The 24,252-nt window shown below is 45.9% G+C and overlaps 1 protein-coding gene across 5 annotated transcripts in view; it reads right to left on the reverse strand.

Moving 5' to 3' along the window:
* sema6bb (sema domain, transmembrane domain (TM), and cytoplasmic domain, (semaphorin) 6Bb) overlaps window positions 1-24,252 on the reverse strand; it is a 133,158-nt gene that overhangs the window by 10,101 nt on the left and 98,805 nt on the right. For all 5 annotated transcript variants that reach the window (XR_008831687.1, XR_008831686.1, XM_056414296.1 and 2 more), the window contains 2 exons: window positions 22,155-22,232; window positions 17,531-17,589 (listed from right to left, as the gene is read on the reverse strand). Coding sequence is in view for 3 of the 5 variants with exons in the window: in XM_056414296.1 (XP_056270271.1) it covers window positions 17,531-17,589; window positions 22,155-22,232 (137 nt within the window). In the remaining 2 variants the exon portion in view is untranslated. The remainder of the gene's footprint in view (window positions 1-17,530; window positions 17,590-22,154; window positions 22,233-24,252) is intronic.

A 24,252-nucleotide genomic window follows, 5' to 3' on the forward strand; every position in this document is an offset into this window, starting at 1 on the left:
CAATTATTAAGTATTAGAATACATAATTGCTAGTCTCAGTGACTTTTTTTGCAAGGATCATAGTGTAAAAAAGTTCCCATAGTTGTAATACAGTATAATATGTTGATAGCGCATTATAATAACCGTAATAATACATTATAGTGGTATTACAAGTCACTCAAAGTAGTCATTGTTTGCAGTGAGTGAAGTGAAATATAACTTTAAATCAATTTAATCTAATCTTCACTTCTATTAAAGTAAAAGTATGGTAAGTATGAATATCATAAGTATAGACAGTATATAGAAGTAGAAGTATCCATATCACAAGTATGTTAATATTACATAATAAACATCAGTAATCAGCGTTACACATTTTATTTTAACGTTCTCCTGTAGTGGCTTGAGTTATCACGCTTTTATTGAGTGTTAAGATTCATGACGGAGGTTAAATTTACCCGACGGGATGTAAAAAGCTTGATTGCTCAATATCTCAAAATCGCCCTAAACACGGACGGCAGCCCATAATTCACATTTTACTTCCCCCCCCCGCTCGCTCATGCTGTCACACGGCCAGCTCGTAGTTACGGCGGTCTTTGCGTCTTCATCTAAAACACTTGTGTACTTCTACGATTATATTGCATTTGGCATTTTGTTCCTCGTGAACTCCTTTTAACACGTTGCTGGCCTCTCCGGTGCGTGAAGCGGCCCAAACAAAAGCCAGATCCAGGATGGATGCATTTCATATTCCGGGCCAATATTCAATCTGGAAAGATGTCGAGTTTCAGTTACATCACCTCCACTCCCCTCGGTTAAAAGGGTGTTTGTGGGGGCAGCAGATGAGGGAAAAAGGGCAGTTTGGTGGTTACCAGCCCACACACACACACACACACACACACACTGGAGGAGTGACACGTCAGGGAATGAATCGATTCATTGCTGCATGTTGTTTTTTTGGGAATAAACCGCAGCCTTGATGACTTTGTAAACAAAAACGAAGCGCTGCTGCAATAACAGAAAATCCAGAGCAAGGCTGCAACATCACGGCGTAAAACCGCAAATCTCCCTGCACACACACACACACACCCACACACACTCTCTCACGCGCAAAGACACCACATCTGGATCTGTTCTCGCTGCACTCAGCTGCAGAGCTTGTAGATATTTCTCAAGCATTTACCTCAACTGTGGTCCGGGGGTTGCTGCGTGGCACTTCACATTAAATTCTGCATGCTGCAATAATACTGCTGTCATCCCTATGCAGGAGGAAAGGACTTGACGTGTGTGTGTGTGTGTGTGTGTGGCTTTCTGTGTGTGTCGCTGTCGAGGCAGGCTGGCCTTCTCACACTCCATATGGGTCCTCGACTCTTTTTCTTTGGACGTTCAGATGATGTCGATTTTATTTTTGTGAATTAATTTTATTCCCCCGCAACGTCTCGGATGCACAACATGCAGAATCTTTACCGAGGGGCAATAAACCGAAAGAGCTTATGGAAAGGAAAGGATGGATGTGTGTGTGTGTGTGTGTGTGTCAGCAGGCAGGTTTCCATGCATCCTCCCGAGAGGTGACGTCGACGCAGCAGCGTGAGCACTCTCCCCTCCCTCCGACTCCTTCTCTCCTCTTCCAATCCCGCTCACTGATTAAGCTTAACACAAGCCAACATGGCCGCTTGAGGCTTCCAGCTCCAATTACAGCGTAACAATGAGAGGAGAGGGGAAGGAGAGGAGAAGGAGATGAGGAGAGGGATATGGTATGGGCTGTTGGCAAAGGGAGGAGCGGTGAGGAGGAATTAAAACATAAAGTTGAGAAAACGAGAGGAGGACAGCGCTGAAGAAAAGAGCAGAAAGGAGCGGCGGGCTTAAGAGAGGATTAAAGAGGTGAAGAGAGAGAGAGAGAAAAGGGGGAGGGAGGCGAGGGGCTCTGTTGTTGAAAGCAAGCTGTGTACAATATTTAATAAACTGTACATTTGCAGCTGCTACTCGTCAAATCCAAACTCAGCTCGCACACAGTTCACGTTTCTCTTCGGTTTTGGATTTCCTTTCGTCTCCGGCCGTCTGCTCCTTCACACGCCGTGACGTCCGTCCCTCTCGCCAAACCCCGTTGTGAGCCGCTAATCCCCCCGCGGCGCTCTTTCTCTCACCCGCCCACCGCTCCTTTGATCGGCGGGGCGTGGCGGCGCCGCGGGAGCGATGGCGTAAAAAACACAACAAAAAGTCACCAAACTTTCCCTTTCGCGCACTTTGAAAAAGAAAATCCAGGACGCCGCCGCGCGATCAAATCTCACAACGTGAAGTTTTCCGTTACACGGCGAATGCAATCTGGGTGATTTAAAGAAATGAAATGACGTCTCTCATGTCTTGCGCTCTCATTTCTCGCCGTGGAGGAAGGGAAGCGAGTGGGAAGCCGCGCTCGCTCAATGTCAGTTGATAAATATTTCTCTTGATTAGAGCTCGCTGCGGACCGGCCCGCGCTCACGGTTTGGTGCCGCTTTCGACTTCGACCTTGTGAACACGCGTGTGTGTGTGTGAGATAAAGACCGAGAGTCAGACGGGGGTTGGGTGGGGAGGGGGGAGCGCGCATCAAAAGGATGATCAGTTTATTACAAATTGGGTTTGATTTTTATAGTTTTGGCATCGACTGCACTGAGCTCATCAAAGTGATTGCTGAAATCTGGGAACACTGGAGCGTCATGACGATGAAGAACGGCGAAGAAACACGAGCTCAGAGGCCGACGTGAAAGCCGGAGAATCTACCAAATCTACTAAACAAAATGATTTTGTGTATTCTTCTTCTTGTGGGCTTGTTTGAGAGTTGTGCCCCCCCCACCTCTGTGCCTTTAAAAAAAAATCACCGCAATTAAACAATGTGAAGGGAAAGTAACTCTATGCTTCGACTATTCACAACTTATAACAATATGCAAGGGTCACAAACGGAGGTCAAGCTTAAAATAATTGCACTCCAGATGTCGGTCGTAATCCCTCATCGCAAAGGAAAGCTGCGTGTGCTCCCAACTTCAGCAAGTGGGACGGTCACGCCAGGCAGGAAGCCAGTTTGCAAACTGGATGTTTCAGCAGACAGGAAATGAACATGCCTTTGTTTTCTCTTCCAAAAAAAAAGTGTGTCCAACCCGTTGGGGGGGGGGGGGGGGGATTAATGTCTGCGCGCTCGTCTGACTCCTCGTGTTTCTCGCCTCGTTGCATTTCTTTAAGGAGAGCGTTGCTCTCAGAGCTACGCCATTTAATCAGCAATTAAAAGTCTCTCCGTGAAACACAGGGATTTAAAAAGTCAACCCCTCTTCCCGACACCCTCGCGCTCTCTTACACTTTCCAAAAGCTGAGCTGTGCGGATGTGTGAAAACAAACACGATTTACACTTTCCCGCTCTTTGGGAAGTCACTTTTCACGCCTACGAACAAGCGCCAGGCTATGAATGTGCGGCGGTGTCCCCAAAGTGATCCTCTCTTCTCTCTATGGCGGGTGGCTTAAGCTCCGCCTCCGAGCGCCACCATTCAGAGCAGCTATAAACGCGGTTTAACGCCGACGCTGTGAGGCAACGTGTTGCACAAACTAGCTCCTTTTCCAGCACAACCCAACCTTTATTACCACTCAGCTTTATGGGAAAAAACCATATTGTAATACATTTAAAAATAATTCTTGACAAAAGGAAGCCGTTTCATCTGCTCACTCTCTACCCCGGCTTTTGATTACTTGCCTGCAGGTTTTCCAGCTAGTTTAGATGTTAACAAATTAATTCTGGAACTATTTGCGGTTGAAAAAAAGGTCCTTCATCAAAAGCCCGGCAAAGGGAACTTGTATGCAGTTTGAGAGCTGGAATATATGCATTAGAAGTGCAGCGCATCAAAAACAGAACAAAGAGACTTCCCAGCATCCCCGACGGACCCGTCGATGCCACGAGCGCACGGCGCGCACTCCTGAGCTTGATAGATTACGACTGTGTCGGCGTCGCTGATCCGAAAGGCCCTTTCATCTCCACAATCCGCCATTTTCACCGCATGCTAATGTATTTATGCGCGGCGGCGGCGAAGCACGTGCAGCGCCGCCGTGGTGTGAAGAAGCGCGTCGGGATGTATGAATAAGTGTGCGTGTTGATAAGCGACTGTGTGCGCGCCGCCTGCACCCACGGCTCAGTGACTCTGCTCATTATCCTCCTCTCCTTTTCTTCTGGTGAAAGACTGCCGGCGCTGGTTTGTTTCTTGTTTTTCTAGCACGTCTTCCTCCTTCCTGCACTCTCGCTGCCCCCCCCCCCCCACACACACACTCCCCACTACTTCTCTTTCAGCACAAACGCCGCCTATTTCCCTCTCTGTTTCCCACCATTGCATCTCTCACTCTTTCACACAGTGCGCCTCACGTTGCGAGCCGAACGCCGGCGTGCGAGCGAACGAGGGAGGAAACAAGCCAAAGAAAGAATTATAGATCTTTTGAATAGAAGCAGGAAACTGCAGAGCTTCTCACTCCTCGGATTGAACCTCGCTTGCTCGTAAACTGTGTGTTTACTCTCGGGAGGATGATTGTAAAGCCATTTACAGTCGCTCCCCGACAGCGGTTATTTTCGGACCGCGGCTACTGCCGCACGACTCCCTGGTTAAGACCAACAACAACCTCGGCTCCTGAGGGCCGCTCGGGACGTGCCGGACCGATCAATATATTAAAAACATTTATGCGCAAACCGCCATGTGTTTGCAATTACAATTCCATAAAATCTCCACCAGAAAACCTGCTCTTAATAGTTCCAGGTCTTCAGCGGGGTCTATTAGCGAGGGCCGATCAGACTCTAGTCTGCTACGCAGTGTGTCTTCATTTTTAACTCTCCCGCCCTCTTCCCTCCATCTTAGTTCTCGTTTCCCTTTTCAATCTCTGCTTAGGGGGGGAAATGAATGTAAACTGTGAGTTGCTTTTGTTGGGGAGAAGAGGGAGGGGGGACTGCGTGGTAAAATTATTAAAAAAGGGGGGGGGGGGGGGTTGGCTCCCTCCCGTTGCCCATAAACGATTTTTTTCCCCTTTCACAGCCAAACGCACACGTGTTGCTGTCAGGAATGTTCCTCGTTGAATTTTTGTGGATTCAATTAAAATCAGGCGACAATCTGGTCAACCTTTAGCAGAGGCGGCTTAACAAGGGCCGGCCTGTTAGCAGTTTCGGCGGCAGCCAATCCAAACACGGCAACTGGGCTGTGGAGAAATAAATTGTTTTCCAGAGAGTTTTGCACGCATCACAGTGCATGTGTGTGTGTATGTGTGTGTGTGTGTCCATGTTTCTCTGCAGGATGCAGATTTTAAAATTATTTTCCTCGACACACACTAGGACGTACGGGTTACGGACTTGGCTGTGCTTTCCTTTGGTAATTCATACTTTCATTTGAGGTGCAAAGCCAAAAGCAAACGGCGGAGAGCAATCATAAATATTCACAAACATGTCACCGGCAGTAAATTGGAGCGCAGGTCCGGCATCGCGTTAGTCTAACTACCTGCCCACAGGGCTCATATCACTCGCTCCCAAATCATGAACCAATTCCAATGTAATCTTTCTCACATGCTACATCCATACATCACGTTAGAGCGACGCACGGTGCTCCACTCCACGCCCAGCAGCTGAACACACATGCCAATTTGTTTTTATGTCGAGTCCCCCAGCGCTGAAGCTTTGGACCGGCTCCTGATACAAATATGTGGAGGTTTGAACAGAATGATTAAACCACCGGGGCCTCGTGTCGGGGCGGCACGCCATCTGGGTGGCTGATTGAAACGGCCATCGCCCTCTTGGCTCAGACGCCCCCCCCCCCCCCCGTTCTATTAATTTACAGGTCGCCCGTTAATGAAACGTCGGGACACTTCCTGTCAGCTGACCCGCACCGAGGAGAGTTCACGGTGATCGATACAGGGGGGAGCTGAAACACACACCTGCACGTGAAAAGAGATACGAAGAGGCCGATGGGACAGACGGAGAGAGAGAGAGAGAGAGAGAGAGAGGCATCAATATGAATTTCATATTTTTTGTGTTGCTATGTCTTGGTGCTTTGGCAATATTGTTGTTGTAACATCCATGTCAATAAAGCCTATTGAATTGAATTAAATAGAACATTGAGAGGGAGAGAGGGAGAGAGAGAGAACGCGAATGAGAGAGAGAGAATGAGAGGGAGGGAGAGAGGGAGCAAGACAGAGAGAGAAAGAGAGGGAGGGAGAGAGAGAGAATGAGAGAGAGAGAATGAGAGGGAGGGAGTGAGACAGAGAGAGAGAAAGAGAGGGAGGGAGAGAGGGAGCGAGACAGAGAAAGAGAGGGAGGGAGAGAGAGAGAATGAGAGGGAGGGAGAGAGGGAGCGAGGGAGAGAGAGAGAGAGAATGAGAGGGAGGGAGAGAGAGAGAATGAGAGGGAGAGAGAGAATGAGAGGGAGGGAGAGAGAGAGGGGGGAGAGAGAGAAAGAGAGGGAGGGAGAGAGGGAGAGAGAGAGGGAGAGAGAGAATGAGAGGGAGAGAAAGAGAGAGAGAGAATGAGAGGGAGAGAGAGAGAGAGAAAGAGAGGGAGGGAGAGGGAATGAGAGGGAGAGAGGGAATGAGAGGGAGGGAGAGAGAGGGAGAGAGAGAGGGGGAGAGAGAGAGGGAGGGAGAGAGAGAGAGGGGGAGAGAGAGAAAGAGAGGGAGGGAGAGAGAGAATGAGAGAGAGAGAGAGAGAGGGAGGAGAGAGGAGAGGGAGAGAGAGAAGAGAGGAGAGAGAGAGAATGAGAGGGAGGAGAGAGGGAGCGAGGGAGAGAGAGAGAGAATGAGAGGAGGAGAGAGAGAGAATGAGAGGAGAGAGAGAATGAGAGGAGGGAGAGAGAGGGGAGAGAGAGAAAGAGAGGAGGAGAGAGGAGAGAGGAGAGAGAGAATGAGAGGGAGGGAGAGAGAGAAAGAGAGAGAGAGAATGAGAGGGAGAGAGAGAGAGAGAGAGGAGAGAGGGAGGAGCGAGAGGAGAGAGGGAGGAGAGAGAGGGAGGAGAGGGAGAGAGAGAGAGGGGGAGAGAGAGAAAGAGAGGGAGGGAGAGAGAGAATGAGAGGGAGGGAGAGAGAGGGAATGAGGGAGAGAGAGAATGAGAGGGAGGGAGAGAGGGAATGAGAGGGAGAGAGAATGAGAGGGAGGGAGGGAGAGAGAGAAAGAGAGGGAGGGAGAGAGAGAGAATGAGAGGGAGTGAGAGAGAGAGGGAGGGAGAGAGAATGAGAGGAAGAGAGAGAGAGAATGAGAGGGAGAGAGAGAATGAGAGGGAGGGAGAGAGAGAGGGGGAGAGAGAGAATGAGAGGGAGAGAGGGAGCGAGGGAGAGAGAGAATGAGAGGGAGGGAGAGAGAGAGAGGGGGAGAAAGAGAGAGAATGAGAGGGAGGGAGAGAGAATGAGAGGGAGGGAGAGAGAGAAGGAGAGAGAGAATGAGAGAGAGAAGGAGAGGGAGAGAGAAAAAGAGAGGGGGAGATAGAGCGGTAGCTAAAGAAGAAAGACAGGAGGAGAAACAGAAACAGAGAGGTGACAAAGAAAGACAGAGGAAGCGTCAGAGGAAGGAGAAACATAAATGAGGTGAAAAAGAAGAAGATAGAGACGGAGAGAAGGTGACAGAGAGAAAGGGGGTGTGGGGAAAAAATCCACAGTCGTGTTATTGATGTGTTACAGAAAGAAGGGAGCGTGTTGTTTGATGCAGGGAGAGGGGAACGCACCGTGGTCGATTCCTGTCTGGATGACAGACACAGAAACCATCCCAGGTGGTGTGAGTGGAGAGGAGTTACAGGGCTGTGGATGTCACGCTGCAGGACTCCCACAACGCCCACAGGCCCACCGCACTCCACTGGACAATGGCCACAGACCAGGAGGAGTTATTCTTTATCAGCTCTCTCTCTGTGTGTGTGTGTGTGTGTGTGTGTGTGTTGTCGGTTCAGCCACGTTCATGCCAGTGTGTGGTGTTTAATTACTCCACATTGTGAGGAGAGCTGCTGGCTTCAGCTGGTGTATGTTTGTGTGTAGCCGTTTGTAAAAAGGTTCCAGGTCCCCTCACACAATTTTGTTTAATGTGGCAAAGTTATCTTCCAGCTTGTTAACACATGCACGTACACACACACACGAGTACACACACACACACACACACACACACACACAGACCCCTTCTTTTAGGGGCTGGCATCTGGATCACATAAAACAACACATAAACCCAATCATGTACACACACACTCGTCTTGCCAGTGCGCCGTGCTTTTGAGATATATTACATTTTAGGTCCTGCATGCGTCATTTTAAAGTAGTAAGTATAAGTGCACAAGTATTGGTCCAGGTGAAGTTCATCTGAACTGCTTCATACCCGAATGGAGAGTTCAAACTGTCTCACTCGACGTTGTCTTTTGACAGAAAAATAAAGAAGTACTTCCAGCCCAATTCTAATCATTATGATAGTCGTTTGTGGTGATTTTAATTACTTCATATCTTTGCAATCAAGCAATCAAACATTTGTGCTCTACAATTACAGTTAATCAAGGAAAAGGCCTTTTGATTAATTGTTGATTAATTGCCCGGTTGCGCTGATATCCGACATTAAAAGGCCCTGAACCCCCCCCCCCTCCCTGAAAGTTGTATTTCTGAAGAAAACGAAGCATACTACGGTATTATTTAAGAAGAATTAAACTTCAGAAAAAAGCTTTGTGGGCGTGGTTTGATCCAATTTCATTTGACAGTGGCCGAGACATATTGATTCTGAATCCACACAGGCAGGCATGCAAAACCCCATTCCTCCAAATATCTATCTAGTATTTATTTTGTTCATTCAGATGTTATCTTTTTTTTTGGTATTACACAGAGACTCTTTTAGACTGCATAATGAGTTGCTCATTTGCATCGCAACTCCTTATTTATTCTCTCCCATTATAATTACCCGCAGAATTTTCTCAGCTGTCGGTTCTTTGGAGGCCCTCGTCTACTTTCACCGGCAGCGTGGAACAAACTACTTTGGGACGAGTGGGAACCCAAAACCAGGGTTTAAACTGAAGCGCTTGTTTTCAAAGTAAGCTATATTTTTAGGTGAAAAATCTGTTTAAAAAAAAAGCTTTGAATAAATGTCAACACTCACTCCCCTTCAACCTGTTAAGAGATGGCAACTCAGCACACACACACACACACACACACACACACACACACACACACACTATAGTCAAGGCTCCGTGGCTCGCTGAGGGGTCAGTTTGTGTTTGTCAAGGCTCCCGCTGTGGAGAAGGAGATGTGAGGAGCTGAGGAGGAAGCAGTTGGACTGAAGAGCTGGAGCCCTTCAGGGGGGGGGGGAGGCTACTATTCTTATCTCCTTAGAGCTTGCCAAACAAATATTCCCCATCTCTACACTGAAAACCCGCACACGAACGACATACAGTATTTCCCTTGCCTTTCTTCCTCGGCAATGCCAAAGTACACACACACACGTAAATTGTTATAAGGCACATAGGTCCTCTTATTTCATCAGTCGAGTCTCAGTATTCACCGGGGGGGGGGGGGTGATCAGTTCGGATCTTTAAGCCTCTGCTCCTTGGGGTGGGAGAGATGTGTGAGTTAGAGCCCAGTCTGGCGTCATGGGGATGCACACACACTTCTCCACACGTCCTCTATCTATCTCTCCCGTCTCTCTCTTTCTCTCGCCCACTGGGTGTCTGACTTGCAGAAGTGACAGCAGAGGGAGTTAGGAGAGGATGAAGGACGACTGCGGCGTCAAGGTTACGGAGCCCCCTCTCTATCTGAAAGAGGAGACCGCAAAAAAAATAATGAACTACTGTGGCAAAAGCTCCCCCCCCCCCCCAAACCTCTCTTTCTTTCTCGTTTCCTGTCTTTCCCTTTCTTTCCGCCGGGGTTCAAACTACAGGGCAACTCATTTATCATGAGCGGACTTAAGAGTCGGCTTTAACTAGCTGCCATGTAAATACAAAGAACTGTGTCGGCTTTATGGGTTCCCCCTCATAAGCCTCGCTCAGGCCTCGTTCCAAACCGCAGCAATTAGGAACGGGACTGGATGAGACCGCGGCCGTAAAAAAAAATTCCAACAAATTTTCCTTCCTGCACAAAGCTCCTCACAACATTGCAGCCAACAGAGTCGGGTCCCGGTTCGGCGGCGGTCGTCATCCGCTCCGACGGCGCAACAAGGAATCTCCATCCCGGCTTCTCCTCATTGATGTGTCGGTGGACCTCAATTACGGAGTGATTGCATCCCGCTGCTCCACCAGTCAAAACACAGCCTTTCTTCGGGGAAATATTTTCACGGCACCATAATTGCTTCCATCTGTAGCCACACTGTGGCAACGCTAGCCATGTCATTACGACGGAGCGAGTTCACAGCGAAACGGGCGGCGGGTGTGTTCGTACGAGTGTGAGGGATCGCGTGTGCGAGTCGGAAAACCGTTATTCCCTTTCATCGACGTGAAGAAAACCAGGGATTTGAGAAGTGTTGAGTCGGAAACAACGAGGGACCGCGATGAAGCGGGACGTGTCTCCGGCACCCCTCGCTCCGGTTTGACGGCTGGTTTAACTTTAGCTGATGAGCCGTCTGTGCAAACAGCATTTAACTCGTTCCCCCCTGAAGGCCTGAAAACAGCAAAATAAAATGAGCTCAACGCCGCTCGGAGACTCGGGTACCAAGCAAATGATTTGGGTGGAAGAATCTCTTTCCTCTGGAGTAATGAGACCCTCGTAGTAATTTAAAAGAGAGAAGTTGGAGGTTTGACAGCCCATTTAGCACACTTTAAGAATGTAACTTATCCGCCTGCCAGCAGAGGTCACGACCTGGAAAAAAACCAACGAAGAGCCAGCCAATCGACACGTCGCGACAGCCTTCCCGTAAGTGGATCCGACACGCAATACCGAATCTGACTCGCCGCGCTGTTTACAGGAATGGTTTCCATTTCCTCACACACACTCGCCGGCCCACTTCAGAGCTCGTTAGGTGATTTTCTGTCGGAAGGGCGTGTTCCGCGCAGACGCCGTTAAAACTCAACGCAGCATTAAATCCAGCTGGTCGAGTGGTCCACGGCGGAGAGACGAATACTTTAGAGGGCACACGACGGCTTTATCCGCCAGCCGGCAGAACGGTTGGCTCGACAGTAAAAGAAGTGTAATAGAGGTTGAAGCACGAATTAAAACTTTATTAGTGGGAGGGACACAATGTCGGGAGTCAGGGCTAGCTTCACTAATCACCACAGGTCTGACTGAGTTTCCTCCCGGGCTGCAATACCAAAGCGGGATGCTCACCAGAGGCCAATCGGCTCGGAGGCGTATCGCGGTCAACTGAACTGGTGTGAGCGTGTGCAGTTCAGGGCCGCTTCAGTAGATTTAAGACTTTTTAAGACTTTTTTTGAACTCGCAATTCAATTAAAGACCAACTTTATAATCAAAATGTAATGTGTTGTCGGTTCCACTTTCCTGCTCGGGGAGACGGAGACCAGAGAAGTTTTAATAAATTACTCCAAGAACAGATGACATTTTATATTGCAACGTCTGAAAAAAAAGCATGTTAGCATATGAAGACTTTTGAGAGATTACTTCCAGACCAATTACAATTTATTTATTTTTTACGATTGAATTCAATATTTTTTTTGAAGCCAATTGAAGAAAATGTAATAACAAAGTACTTGATCCTTCTTGGAAGTGTTGTTTGTGCTGTTGCATCGGCTTCTGCGGTGAAGAACTCTTTCAAAGCGTCTCACTGGTTTTCTTTACGATCAACAGATGAAGAGATTTGCATTAGCGGCAAAATGGAAATAGCTTTTCTATGATGATAATCTGTGTGTGGCGTGTTTATCAGCCTCGAGTGGAGGCCATTTGAAATGTACCTTTTTCGTCATATCTCAGTGTGAATGTGCCGTGTGACCCGAGTGAAAATGTAGAGCGTTGCATTACAGACGAAAGATGGAACAATCATATTATTCCAGCTGCTTTATGATGTGTGTTCGCAAGGTTTCAAAGTTAAAGAGGTGAAACTCAAAGTACATAAACGTTTTGGTATTTTCTGTGAATGCCGCGCGGATACTTAAGCCTTGAGAATAGCTCTTTGTGCATGTGTTTGCAATAACATGTGGTCTTGGCAGGTGGAAAAGCCAGAAGGGCCGAGTCACGTCACCCTCCTCGGCGCTGGTGTGATGGTTTGGACCAAAACTACCGAATAACAACAACGCCAGCTTGTTTAGCTCCTGAGAGAAAGTACATCGCCTAATAGACCGACTCACATGCGCGCACACACACACACACACACACACACACACATATACACACACACACATGTATACACACGTATACACACACAGACATGTACACACACACGTTTACTCACACACACACACACACATGTATACACACGTATACACACACACATACATTTCCACATGTATACACACATGTGTACTCACACACACACATATACACACACGTATACACACACACATACACAGACATGTACACATGTATACACACACGTTTACTCACACACACACATGTATACACACGTATACACACACACACATGTATACACACACGTTTACTCACACACACACACACACACATGTATACACACGTATACACACACACAGACATTTACACATGTACACACACACACACATGTATGTACACACGTATACACACACACAGACATTTACACATGTATACACACACACACACACATGTATACACACGTATACACACACACACAGACATTTACACATGTATACACACGTGTACTCACACACACACATACATATGTATACACACGTGTGTACTCACACACACAGACATTTACACATGTATACACACATGTGTACTCACACACACACATACATATGTATACACACGTGTATACTCACACGTACAGGCACACACACATGCACACATGTATACACACACACACACACATGTATACACACACGTATACACACACACAGACATTTACACATGTATACACACATGTGTACTCACACACACACATACATATGTATACACACGTGTATACGCATATACACACATACAGGCACGCACACACATGCACACATGTATACACACATGTGTACTCACACACACACACACATGTATACACACACGTATACACACACACAGACATTTACACATGTATACACACATGTGTACTCACACACACATACATATGTATACACACGTGTATATCACACATACAGGCACACACATGTACACATGTATACACATATCCACACGTACAGGCACGGACACACACACACACAATTGAACCCAGTTATTCGTATGACCTCATCTCTTTCATCAAAGTGTCCCTCCCACAGCACATTGTCTCAATTAGACGTCGTGCTTCTAAGCTCCTCTTTGATCAGAGGTTTAGAACAGCACGTCTCGACACACTAACATTTGGTGTGTGTGTGTGTGTGTGTGTGTTTTGGCAATACCCCTCGCTACACTCCACTTCTTCACATAGTTTCCCACTTTAGATTGTTTTTGCCATGATCCACTTTTATGCCAAAGGCAGGATGACGCGAAAAGATAAACACGTCGCTCCGAGTGTGAAGCGAGGAGAAGGGCAGCAGAAGATGAGGAAGGTGCGAGGACGGCCGTTCACGTCGCCCAGACAGATTTACAGCTTGGCCACGGGCCCACTGAGGTGTCGGCGCCGTGACACCGGGACACGCCGGTGGCGCTCTCAGTCTATTTGTCACACCGGCTCCACCATGCTCCCTCCCCCTCCCTCCCCCCGAGCCTCCCAGCATTCTCAAAACTTCCCCCGCACTCTCCTGTGTGATTATCCCACCAAACTCCTCCTCTGACCTCCCTCTCTCTGCTCCCTCTCTCCGTTCCTTTTTTCGGATTCGCCGTAATGACTTTGCACTTCTGTTCCTCTGAACAGTTTCACCCACTCCGTCCTCAAAGTTGGCCTCCTTCCTTTTTTCGGTGCCTCGATCTCTTTTTTTTCCCGCTCCGCTCTCTACTCCTTGATCTGATTTAGCCCGGTTTCATCTCCCCATCCCCGCTCTTCTCGGCCCCATTCCTTTTCCCCTTTGCGGAATCACCCTTGATATCTATTCGACTGCCATCAGCCAGAGGAGAGATGAAAATCGATTCTCCTTCCAGCGGCCGCTTCTCTCCGGCTAAGGAGGAAGGGGAGGCAGTTAGCTGGGCTCTAAGTAAGGCCGTCCATCCATCTTCCTTTGAGGTCTGACGACAAGGCTGCTCTGGAATAAGTGGAGCACTGACTGGGACTGGAGAGGGAGATGAAACACGGTGGAGAGGAGAGGCACTGGAGCAGCAGAGGAGCAAAGACTAGGGCACAATAAATGACTTGGCTGCAAAGCCAAAACTAGCATAAATCCCTCTTGAAAGAATCGGGATATAATCAGCCTAACCTCAACCGTCATTTCATATTCTCACTCAAAAAACTCAGTTGTAAAAAATAATGTCAAAACAATTTCTTTGGAAAGTGTTTCCCGCATATCCAACCTTTAAACAATACGTCTCTCTCTGTAACTTCATGTCAGAGAGCGTACATGTGTGAGTTGTCCGTAGATCTACCACAGACGTGTTCCCTTGTAAACGTCAGATTTTTATTTGAATACTTGTTAGCTACCAGAGGAGGTCAAAGTAGCTTGAGGAAAAAGGACATTGTATTTACTGCTTTCCTGCCATAACAATACTCTCGTGAAGCAGAGTCACCCCGACCTTCGGTTGGCAGGGCTTTGAAATGTACCAGTTACCTCATGCATACAATCTTAATTAAAAATCATGATTATAAAAAAAGCTTCTTTTTTTAGGATCACTGACTCCTGAAGATTTTATAAACTTTGATCGAACATGTAGACAAAGGAGAAGGTGAAGATGAGTTTGCTGAATTTCCCCAGAGAGAGGCAGCTAAGCCGACACCTCACCTCCCATCTGCTGGGTCGAGACACAGACATGTGCAAAGAGTTGGATGTGCAGATATGAAATATTCAGCGACCCAAAAGCCTTCAGTCCATTCCGCCGATACAGGTCCCCGGAGAGTTGGCGCAGGTGTGTGTGAGCATCTGCGTGTGTTTGTGAGCACACGGATGTACAGTGTGTGTGATATACGTTAGGGAGAGAAGAACAGAGAGAGATGCTGACAGACGCATATCGAGAGGCTGTTTTTTCAAAGTCTCGACAGTGTCAGTGACAGTGTGTCATAACAAGCTCAAGCTGCGCCTCTTTGTCTTCTAAGTGAATATTGCCTCCTCAGATGGCAGGAAGAATCTTTGTCTTACGGGAAAGACGACGAGAGATGATCTCAGCGTTAACTGGGAACAGGAAATCATCCATATCGGAGACAATGGAAGAGTAAAATAAGAAAAGAGATAGGATCACGTAGGCCAATAGGCCGAGGTCATCTCGACATCGGAGACAAAGTGCTGTCTAAGTGGTGAAGATGCTGCCTCACATTCCTGCCATGTCAACGCGGCGGCTCCAACGTTCGCCCGGCGACAACAGAGCTCGCCTCCGTCGGGATGGATCAGGCGCGAGTGGAAGACTGCTGGAAATTCACTTTGGTCACTGCCTTGTGTATTTATTTTGTTTCCTCTGTATATTTAGTATTTTAGTATTAGTATTTAGTATTGTTATTGTGTTTTATTTTATTAATGCTCTAATGTGCACCTGCTGCTGTGATCCTGAAATGTCCCCACTGTGGGACAATTAAAGGATTATCTTATTTTATCTTATCATATCTTATCTTAACTCAGATGTGCGTCAAAGGCAGGGCCATCGGGCTGTGTGTGTGTGTGTGTGTGTGTGTGGGGGGTATAAATGTCTGTCGTAAACGTAATAACATTTATCTTACTGTAAATTGGAAAGAGATGATCTTTTCGTCATATGATTTATGAAAACAATAATTTAAGCTCAACTAAGAGCTGGCATATTGCCCTTAGCGCAGGGCCGCTGCTTTGGGGGAGATAATTGGAATGAATGACTCACAATGAAATAAATTATTGCCAAGTGAATTTAGATTAGCCAGCCAAAAAGAATTGACACAACGCTCCGCTTTAATATTCCTCCTCACACAAAGTTGCAGGTGCATGCGGCGTTATGTACAGGAAGTGAGCGATAGAGGCAGCGTTTGTTGAATAGGAACTTTCACAGGCTTTTCTGTTGACTTTGATTCCATTAGCTTTCCCACTAGTCCCCCAACGTTATGCAAATGTCACATTAAATCGCTGTAGCAGTCCTTTAAGGTTGGTAGTCATCGGGAGAAAAAGCGCTGTGATGATCTACAAGTGTGCAGAGAGCGGAAAGTCCATCTTCAGTATCGGTGGCATTACTTTCTCTAACCCCCGGGACCTTTACACCAGCGGTCAAGATACAACAAGTGCGGGAAGATGCAATACGAGAGCTGGTTAGACACCCCATTAGCACGGAGTAGTTATGTTTATCTCTCGCCCGCAGCTGTGGTACCGGAGTACAGTAATGATCATCGGAGTTGTATTTTGTATTAATTGCAAGCCTTCTGCACAGCACAGACTATTTGCTGGAGTGTTGTTCCCTTGTGGAGAATACGGGTCTGGTCTTTCTTCCAGTTTGTGATATCTTTTCAAACACCAACTTGCAGGAACTTTTGAAAAGCAGGATACATGGACAACCTATTGTGTTTCAAATATAATGACTCCTTTGGAGTAGCATGGGTTGCAGGGCTTAACCTCCCCCCCACCCAGCTCATGTTCTATAAGGGGCTACACATGTGATCAATAAAGGCAGATAACTATCTTAACTATACCATGCATAGAGTGAGCATCAAGCCCCCCTCCCTCCCCCCGGTGGTTTTGGTGGTCAGAGGTCCTGAAGTGAGAGAGCAGCATCAAACGGAGCGGCCATCTGAAACGGGATTAGAGCTGTTCGCGGGTCCTGATTATGCAATATTTGATCTGTTCTTTTCTGAGGGAGCACGGCACATGAACTCGGGGAACTTTCAGAAGTCAAGGATTAATTTGCACGCGTTGGAATTAGCTTTCAGATCAAAGAGAAAGAGAGGGGGGGGGGGGGAGGGGTCGTCACGGGAGTATTCAAAACCTCTGTGTATCTGGAATAGAGATTTTTTGTACACTCTGCTGTGTACCACTTCTATTTTCATAATGATATGGAGAGAGAGAGAGAGAGAGAGAGAAATATCAAGGGGCATCCAAGCTGCAGTGGAATATCATGAACCACATGTATTGTAAACACAACCTACCTGACCAAAGCAAAGAGAGAATACAAGTGAGGACAGAGGGATAAAGAGTGAGAACAACAAAGTTATCCTTAAAACATACGCAGGTTTTTTCCTGCCAGCTCGACAAAACGAGACTCGCGGAGCGTCTTCATCCTGGAGTCGTGGTTGTTCCTCTGGGGAGGAGTGAGACACTACAGAGCGCCGAGGTGTATTGGGACTTTTCCTCTGCGTTTATTCACGGATTTCCTCCGTATAAATGGAAACAAGCAAGCTCTTCGTCTCCTTTCACCGTATTGTTGTTCACCCGAAAGATGGGCCCGTTACGTAAGGATCGTGGCACAAGAGAGCTGTTAGCTTCCACACATCGTTCAACTCTTACCGTCGCAGTCGCCCAAGTGGGCCACGTTCCCCTGTTCAACATCTTGCTCGAACGGCAGTCTGCGGAGGAGAAGAGACACGGCCATTAATCAGAGGACACGGCGAGGAGCCGGCCACCGATCCTCCCCGATAGAGGAAACTCTCTCGGTGTTACGGCCGAGGACAAGCGACGAGGGAGCGTGTATCACCCGTAAGCTCTGTTAACACTTTGATTTTATCGTTTCTATTTTTGACCATGTGAGGACAATAAAAGATTTTAAACACAAAAAAGAGCTCTCTTAAAATGGCATAATTTTTCGCAATAATCACCATTATAATTCAAAGATAACCACTTATGCCTGCAGGGACATTCATTAGGTGAATTAAAGCATTGAATAAGGAATATTTCTAGGGAAGCATTCTCGTCTTTACATTAGATTTATGGCGTAAATATGAACACAATGTTTTCCAATATTCTTGGAGATAGAGTAGGGAAATATGTTTTATTCGTTAATATGGAACTTAGGCTACGGAGGCTGTAAAAATATACTGCAAATTATAAGATCATCATAAAAAGTTATTTGTCATGAAAGTAAACGTTCAACAAAACCACAAACTTTAGTCATTTTCTTCAGAAATTCCCACATATCTTATTTCTCCAACTCTATCCTGGAGCTTTAAAACTCATTTCCCATTCAGGCAACAGGGGAGCAACCGAAACTCAAAGGAGCAAAACATATGGAGAGGTGAGGAAGCAGTGAGGACATGAGACCAGGTGCTCACAAAGAAAAACACAACTGCTCTTAGTCATGGCTCATTTCAGGGAAAAACAACACCAAGATGCAGAACACAGGTGTGTGTGTGTGTGTGTGCGTGCACGTGTGTGAGTATGTGTGTGTCTATTACAATCATGATTACATAATGAAATACATTTCCAGGCCACTTTAAAATAAGACACACACAAGGTTTTCATTCTGGTATCAATGATTATATATCTGCTGTTGGAAAACCACATAAACACACACACACACACACGCGCGCGCTAATAGCACTAAACGTAATGACCATGCCTTAAAAACTAAACTCAATAGTTCATGAAGACTGGAAACAACTCTAAACTTATGAAGAATGATACATAATAAACATGATATATTTCATTTGTCCTATCACCACAAAAAAGTGTCAGGCAACGAGTTTTGGTTTAGCTCAATTTGCATCCCAAAATGTGGAACTATTCCTTTAATAAACAATTACTTTGACTTAAATGTACGATTCATAAGTTGATGTTTCCAAGGCAACGTTTTTTATAATTATCTGGATCCAAACTGACGTAGGCGTAACTCATATTCGTGATCAAACTCCTAGGAGTGTTCGGTGAGGATCCATCGGTGAGCATCGGCAGCAGACACGCTCTAGAGAGCCCAATTTAAGGAACATTCAGCCTTCGGGGTGTGAAGCATGTTTGAAATGCATCTCTCTTGACTTGCAAGAGGGCATCGCCCCGCTTTACGTTCAGGGTGATGCGAGTGGATTCAACAAGCCGTGATTGGTGTTTTGGGGACGTGAGTCGGTCAAAACAACACTTTGGATTAAATGGGAAGTTCTTTGCACAAAAAGTAAATGACCACTTCAAGTTTTACATTCGTCCCCCAAATAGCGCTGTTACACCGAATCACCATTCGGCCTCCAAACAACCCCCGAGGAACCAGAGCGACACAGAAATAGGCTCAACTGGGACAAAGAGACTGAGAAGTTGCTATTCTGCAATTAGCTAAAGGCCCGGGCAGCGTCGGAGCCAACATCTGGGCTTTGAATGCCGAGAACTCTCCGAGACAAATGAGTCCGAGAGCACGGTGAACAAACAGCGGGTTGTCACCTTCATAAAGAATAATGTTTCGTGTTCACTTGGCTGCCTCTCAGGGATTGTGAGTCATTTACTTTGGACACATTAGCTTTATGTGTGTGTGTGTGTGTGTTGTTGATTTGTTTTTACAGTGTTTATTGTTATTTCCATCACATTTTCCCAACATGTAAAGACCTCACAATAAAAAAGGAGCGTGATAGAGACCACATGTGTATTCATGTTAAATGCTTGCGTATTAACAGGAATGAGTGCCGACCAGGACTATTTGAACCCCGGGGGTCACTTCAGTCTGAGGCTAAGCGGAACAATGGTGGAGTAGCTGAGCAAGTATATTAAAATATTTGGAATTCTATCCATGTATTGCTATAATACCCTCACATTACATGTTGCATTTAAGAGCGAGTGACGACTTAAAACTCAAGATAAACAGTTGTACGGTCAAAATATTCTCACTGGCAGAAGTAAAAGAAGGTGAGAAACATTTTCTATCACCTCGTTTACAGTATATTAATAACACTGTGGGACAAAACAATTAAACCAAACATAAAACCATGTTTCCTCCCAGTACAACACCCACAGTAGACGATAAAAGACGTTCCTTCCTCAGAAACCGCCAACAATCTGTAATGTTGTGCCTTACCTTCTACAGTCTACAATTTCACAAAAAAAAGTGCATTAAACGAGAAATACATTTTCACAATTGCCTTTCTCGCCAATAGGCGAGAAGCTCGACACCACTCTCACACCTGTACGGTCAACACTGTGTGGAGCTAGTTAGCTTAGCTTAGCATAGCGACTGGAGACCGCCAACCAGACTCCTCTGTATAAATAAACCGCCTACTCGCACCACAAAAAAGGGCATTCTTTTACATGTTTTATCTGGTTTCTCTAATCCACACATACATCAAGGTGTAACACAACAAGTTTTGGTTCAGCGAAAATTAGCATCCAAGACATCGATGAAAGGAATGAGCCTCAACACCTAAACGCAATTGTACGATCACAATATTCTCACTGGGAGAAGAAGAAAAAAAGGTGAGAAATGTTTTTGTTACACCTCGTTCAGCAGGTTAAAAATAACACTAACCATACAATCATTTAAAAAAAAACTATTTTCCTCATAAAGTGCCTCAAATTTGATCCATAACATCAACTGCTGAGCTCTCCTCTGGTGTCAGTTTGCAAAGAGAGGTTGCCTTTACTCCACAAAGAGGAAATCCGCAGTAACTCGATGCAAAATCGATTGCAGAGTTGACCGCCCTTGGCAAATCAAATCAAAACCAAAACAGAGGCCTATAATCGTATACGCAGGCAGCCTGAGGTGGTCTAAAGACCCGTGTTGTCTGTTCTGCTGGCACTACACCTGTGTTTTCAAAGGCCTGATTCAATAAACGGCCTGACTAAAGACAGATTTCACCGGCGGGAGGCAGCCACGACCGGTGGTGAGCAAGACAGTAGCGGGAGGAGAGAGAGGGAGAGAGAGACGTTACCCAAACACCGACACTCACATTCACACACGCATCCAGACGACACAGGCAGGGTTGCACAACAGAGGAAAGTGTGATGGAAAATGTACCATCAGTCTTTCTTCTGAATGTAACTGTGTTCCTGAACTCTGGGAGCAGAGTTCGGCTCATCTTGCGGCGGGACGATAACAGATCTTATTATTGTGTGGCAGAGTGCTTTGTTGACTTTCTCTCTATCTCGATCACCTCTGAGGTAGGAACCGCAACGCCATCTGGGAAAGCAGACAGAACCCGGTCCCATGGCCGCCGTGGGAAGGAGGAAGGAGCAAAGAGAGGGAGGAGGGACGAGGGGCATACACTTCATCAATAATTATGACTGTATAAGACGACGTCGCACTATTACGTCTGGGTCAGATCTCCTCATCGTTTGTGGGGTGGAGCTCTGAGCGTACAATTGAATTATTATTATTATTTCTGTTTAATAAATATTTAAAGACATTTAACCCTTGTGTGCCTTGGTCAACAATTGACCCTCATTCATTTAACCTCCCTGTTACCTTTATATTTACTAACATATTTTTACCTTGAGGTCAATATGACCCCAGCTCAAAAAAAAGAAAAAATTATTATTTAATTTTGTTTTTCAAGTAAGTGTGTGAGGTTTATTTTTTGTTGTTGTTTGACCGAAAAACAAACACCGACAACATTGAATCGTCAAAAAATTGACCAAGGCGGAGGAGGGTTAATATAATGAATCGAAAAAAAACCCCCAGGGCAGTTAAGTGTTTCCTCTAAGGGACGTTGGAAAGGTTCATTTCCATCACAAAGGGCAACACAACACTCTGCTCTCAGTCACACACACACACACACACACACAGTGTTATACGGCCACCACCTGATAAAAAGCAGAGGGAAAGCACAAAGTCGTGTTTAACAGCGGCAGCAGACATCTTGAATCAATAATGCACAGACTGTGTGACAGGTTACTTAGAGGACACAGATGTTACTCAGATGCTCAAGTAGTCCGATAGAACCAAGGACTTCCAGACCAGATACATCATATATGGGACACTTCTGCGGGTGGTCTGCTACTGTAAGGTGTGCTGTCGGGAAAAATAACCTTGAGAGCGATGATAAAAGTAGGAAATAAATCGAATCAAAACTAGACTAAATCAAAACATCACCCGTGGATCAAGAAGACGGGACGGGGAAAGGCGGTAAAAACAGAAAGGTGCTGAAAGACAGACCACGCATAAACCAGACAGAGTGCCAGTGTGTTGATGTCATGTATATGTAGGAATGGAGAGGTGTCATACCTGGTCCCAGGTCTCAGGAAAGAGCAGGTGCTTCCTCTGGTCCAGCCACAGTACGGATCCCTGGAGGCGATACAGTTCCTGCAGGAACACCAAAAAAGACCCAATGAACCGCAAATAATCGCGATTACACGGATAATTTCACTAATGTAAAGTACTGATTTGCTCGATTTGCATCTCTTTCCCACGTTCTATAAGGGCTGTATTTTCATTTCTGATCAAATGATTTAATATTAGATGAGTCAATGAGTCGATACTAGAACTATTTCTGCACATCTGAGCACTGTTTGCACGACACGTCATGAGTTTGTATCGCCCCAGGAAAAATCTTCACGTCAAGCTTCTTAAGACTTGAAACTTGCTTGATGGTGGAATTCTTCACAGGGAACATTTTTGTCATCATCCCCTTCCACATTGGGCCGGGTGGGCGTGGAGCTGGGAGCAGAATCAGATTGGATTTAAAATGCCTTCTTGTTTTTCGAACTCGGTGTCATCTCGCGGTGCGGTTTGAAGATTGGGACCAACTGAATAACCCCCCCCCCCCCCCCCCGAGCTCTCCTCCTGCGGTAAAAGAGCCGCAAGGCACAACACTGTGGTAAAGCTGTTAGCCTCGCTCAGAGTCCATCCATCCCATAATAACAACAGTGTTTCTTTCACTGTGCAGCTCACTTCACTTTACTGGCTTTGTGTTAATGTACTCTTTAATTCTACTGTGTAGCTTTTGACTCGGTCACGTTGGCCGTCTGCAATTTCATATTTCAAGACACAAAAACAGCTCGAGGTTAAGTTGAACTCAGTATAGAGTTATTCTAAAATGTTGCTTCTGCTGAAATATCAACATTTGATATACAAAAGTGATTTAGAGAAACATACTGCAGTCTTTCCAGAATTAAAATGCGTAATGAAACTCAATTTGAAAGGAGAAGGAGGGGGCGGAGCTTTCCACAGTAACTGTGATCGTTGTCATCAACACTGGGGTTTTTACTCTTGCTCTCGTTGTAATGACTCTGAGAGAGTCAATTCACTTTCACACTGAATTTTGAACACTGGGGAATTTACTGTGTAGAAACTGTGCGGTAGAACATGAAGTACTCCGTGAAGATGACCCACTTCTTATCAACATGAACGACTCAGTTTAAGCTCAAGAGAAAACACAACGGTTCTTAGTTTCAGGAGATTAATCACGAGGGAAAACATAGTTATGAGTATTTAATTTAATTTCTGCTCCCTGCTGTGAAATGTTGAACGCTGGCGCTTTAATTAAGGCAGTTCTCTCAACGAAGCGTGAAAGTTCATTCTTGACTCGAAGATGGAGATGGAGATGAAAGTTTTGGGGAAAAGCATCGTAGAGCAGTTCAAATTGAAGATTTCCTCGCCTGAAACTCGGTTCAGGACATTGAGACGTTCTGGGATTTGATCTGTCCAACAGAATTCAAGAACTCGCCGCATGTTCCTCACAATAACAGACTCACAACGATCGAGCTGCTCGCTGTTCGTCTCCTGAGTTTGATTTTCATACAACATGGTTCATGAAGGACGTATATTTCAACATCAGATGTTAGAAAGCCCTTGACTGCAAGAGTAAAAAAGAAAAAGAAGCTCTCTATTCACTAGAATGATAATGTGAGGTTGAATAATTACAAAAAACGCAAAATCAGAAATGTTCACCGTGAAGGAATACTTATCTCAAGACAAATGCGAGTCTCCGTGAGAACATTTCTAAAAGCTTACGAGCATCATGAATAGAAATTGCTGTGCGCCTAAAAGGGAACCAATCTAAAAACATGCAGGACTTGAAAATGGACGGCGGAGATGTCGAGTAGCTTAAAAGGGATTCATTGTTGTCGATTGGTAACAATGTAAAACCTCTGACATCCGTGGTTATCTGCACAACATTACTTTTTAATGGCGGGTCTGCAAGTGGGATCAAATGAGGTTAAAATGTCACCGTGTAGCTGCAGGCATTTCATAGCAGACTGTAAAATGAATTATTTAAAAAAGCCAACCATGTGGACTGCAAGCTGTGAGGAAAGGAAGTACTCACAAACACTCTATAAGAGTAAAAAAATAAATTAAAAAAAGCAGACCTGAAGCTGCTGAA

The sequence above is a fragment of the Pseudoliparis swirei genome, chromosome 5, assembly GCF_029220125.1.
Source record: "Pseudoliparis swirei isolate HS2019 ecotype Mariana Trench chromosome 5, NWPU_hadal_v1, whole genome shotgun sequence".
Lineage (NCBI taxonomy): Eukaryota > Metazoa > Chordata > Actinopteri > Perciformes > Liparidae > Pseudoliparis > Pseudoliparis swirei.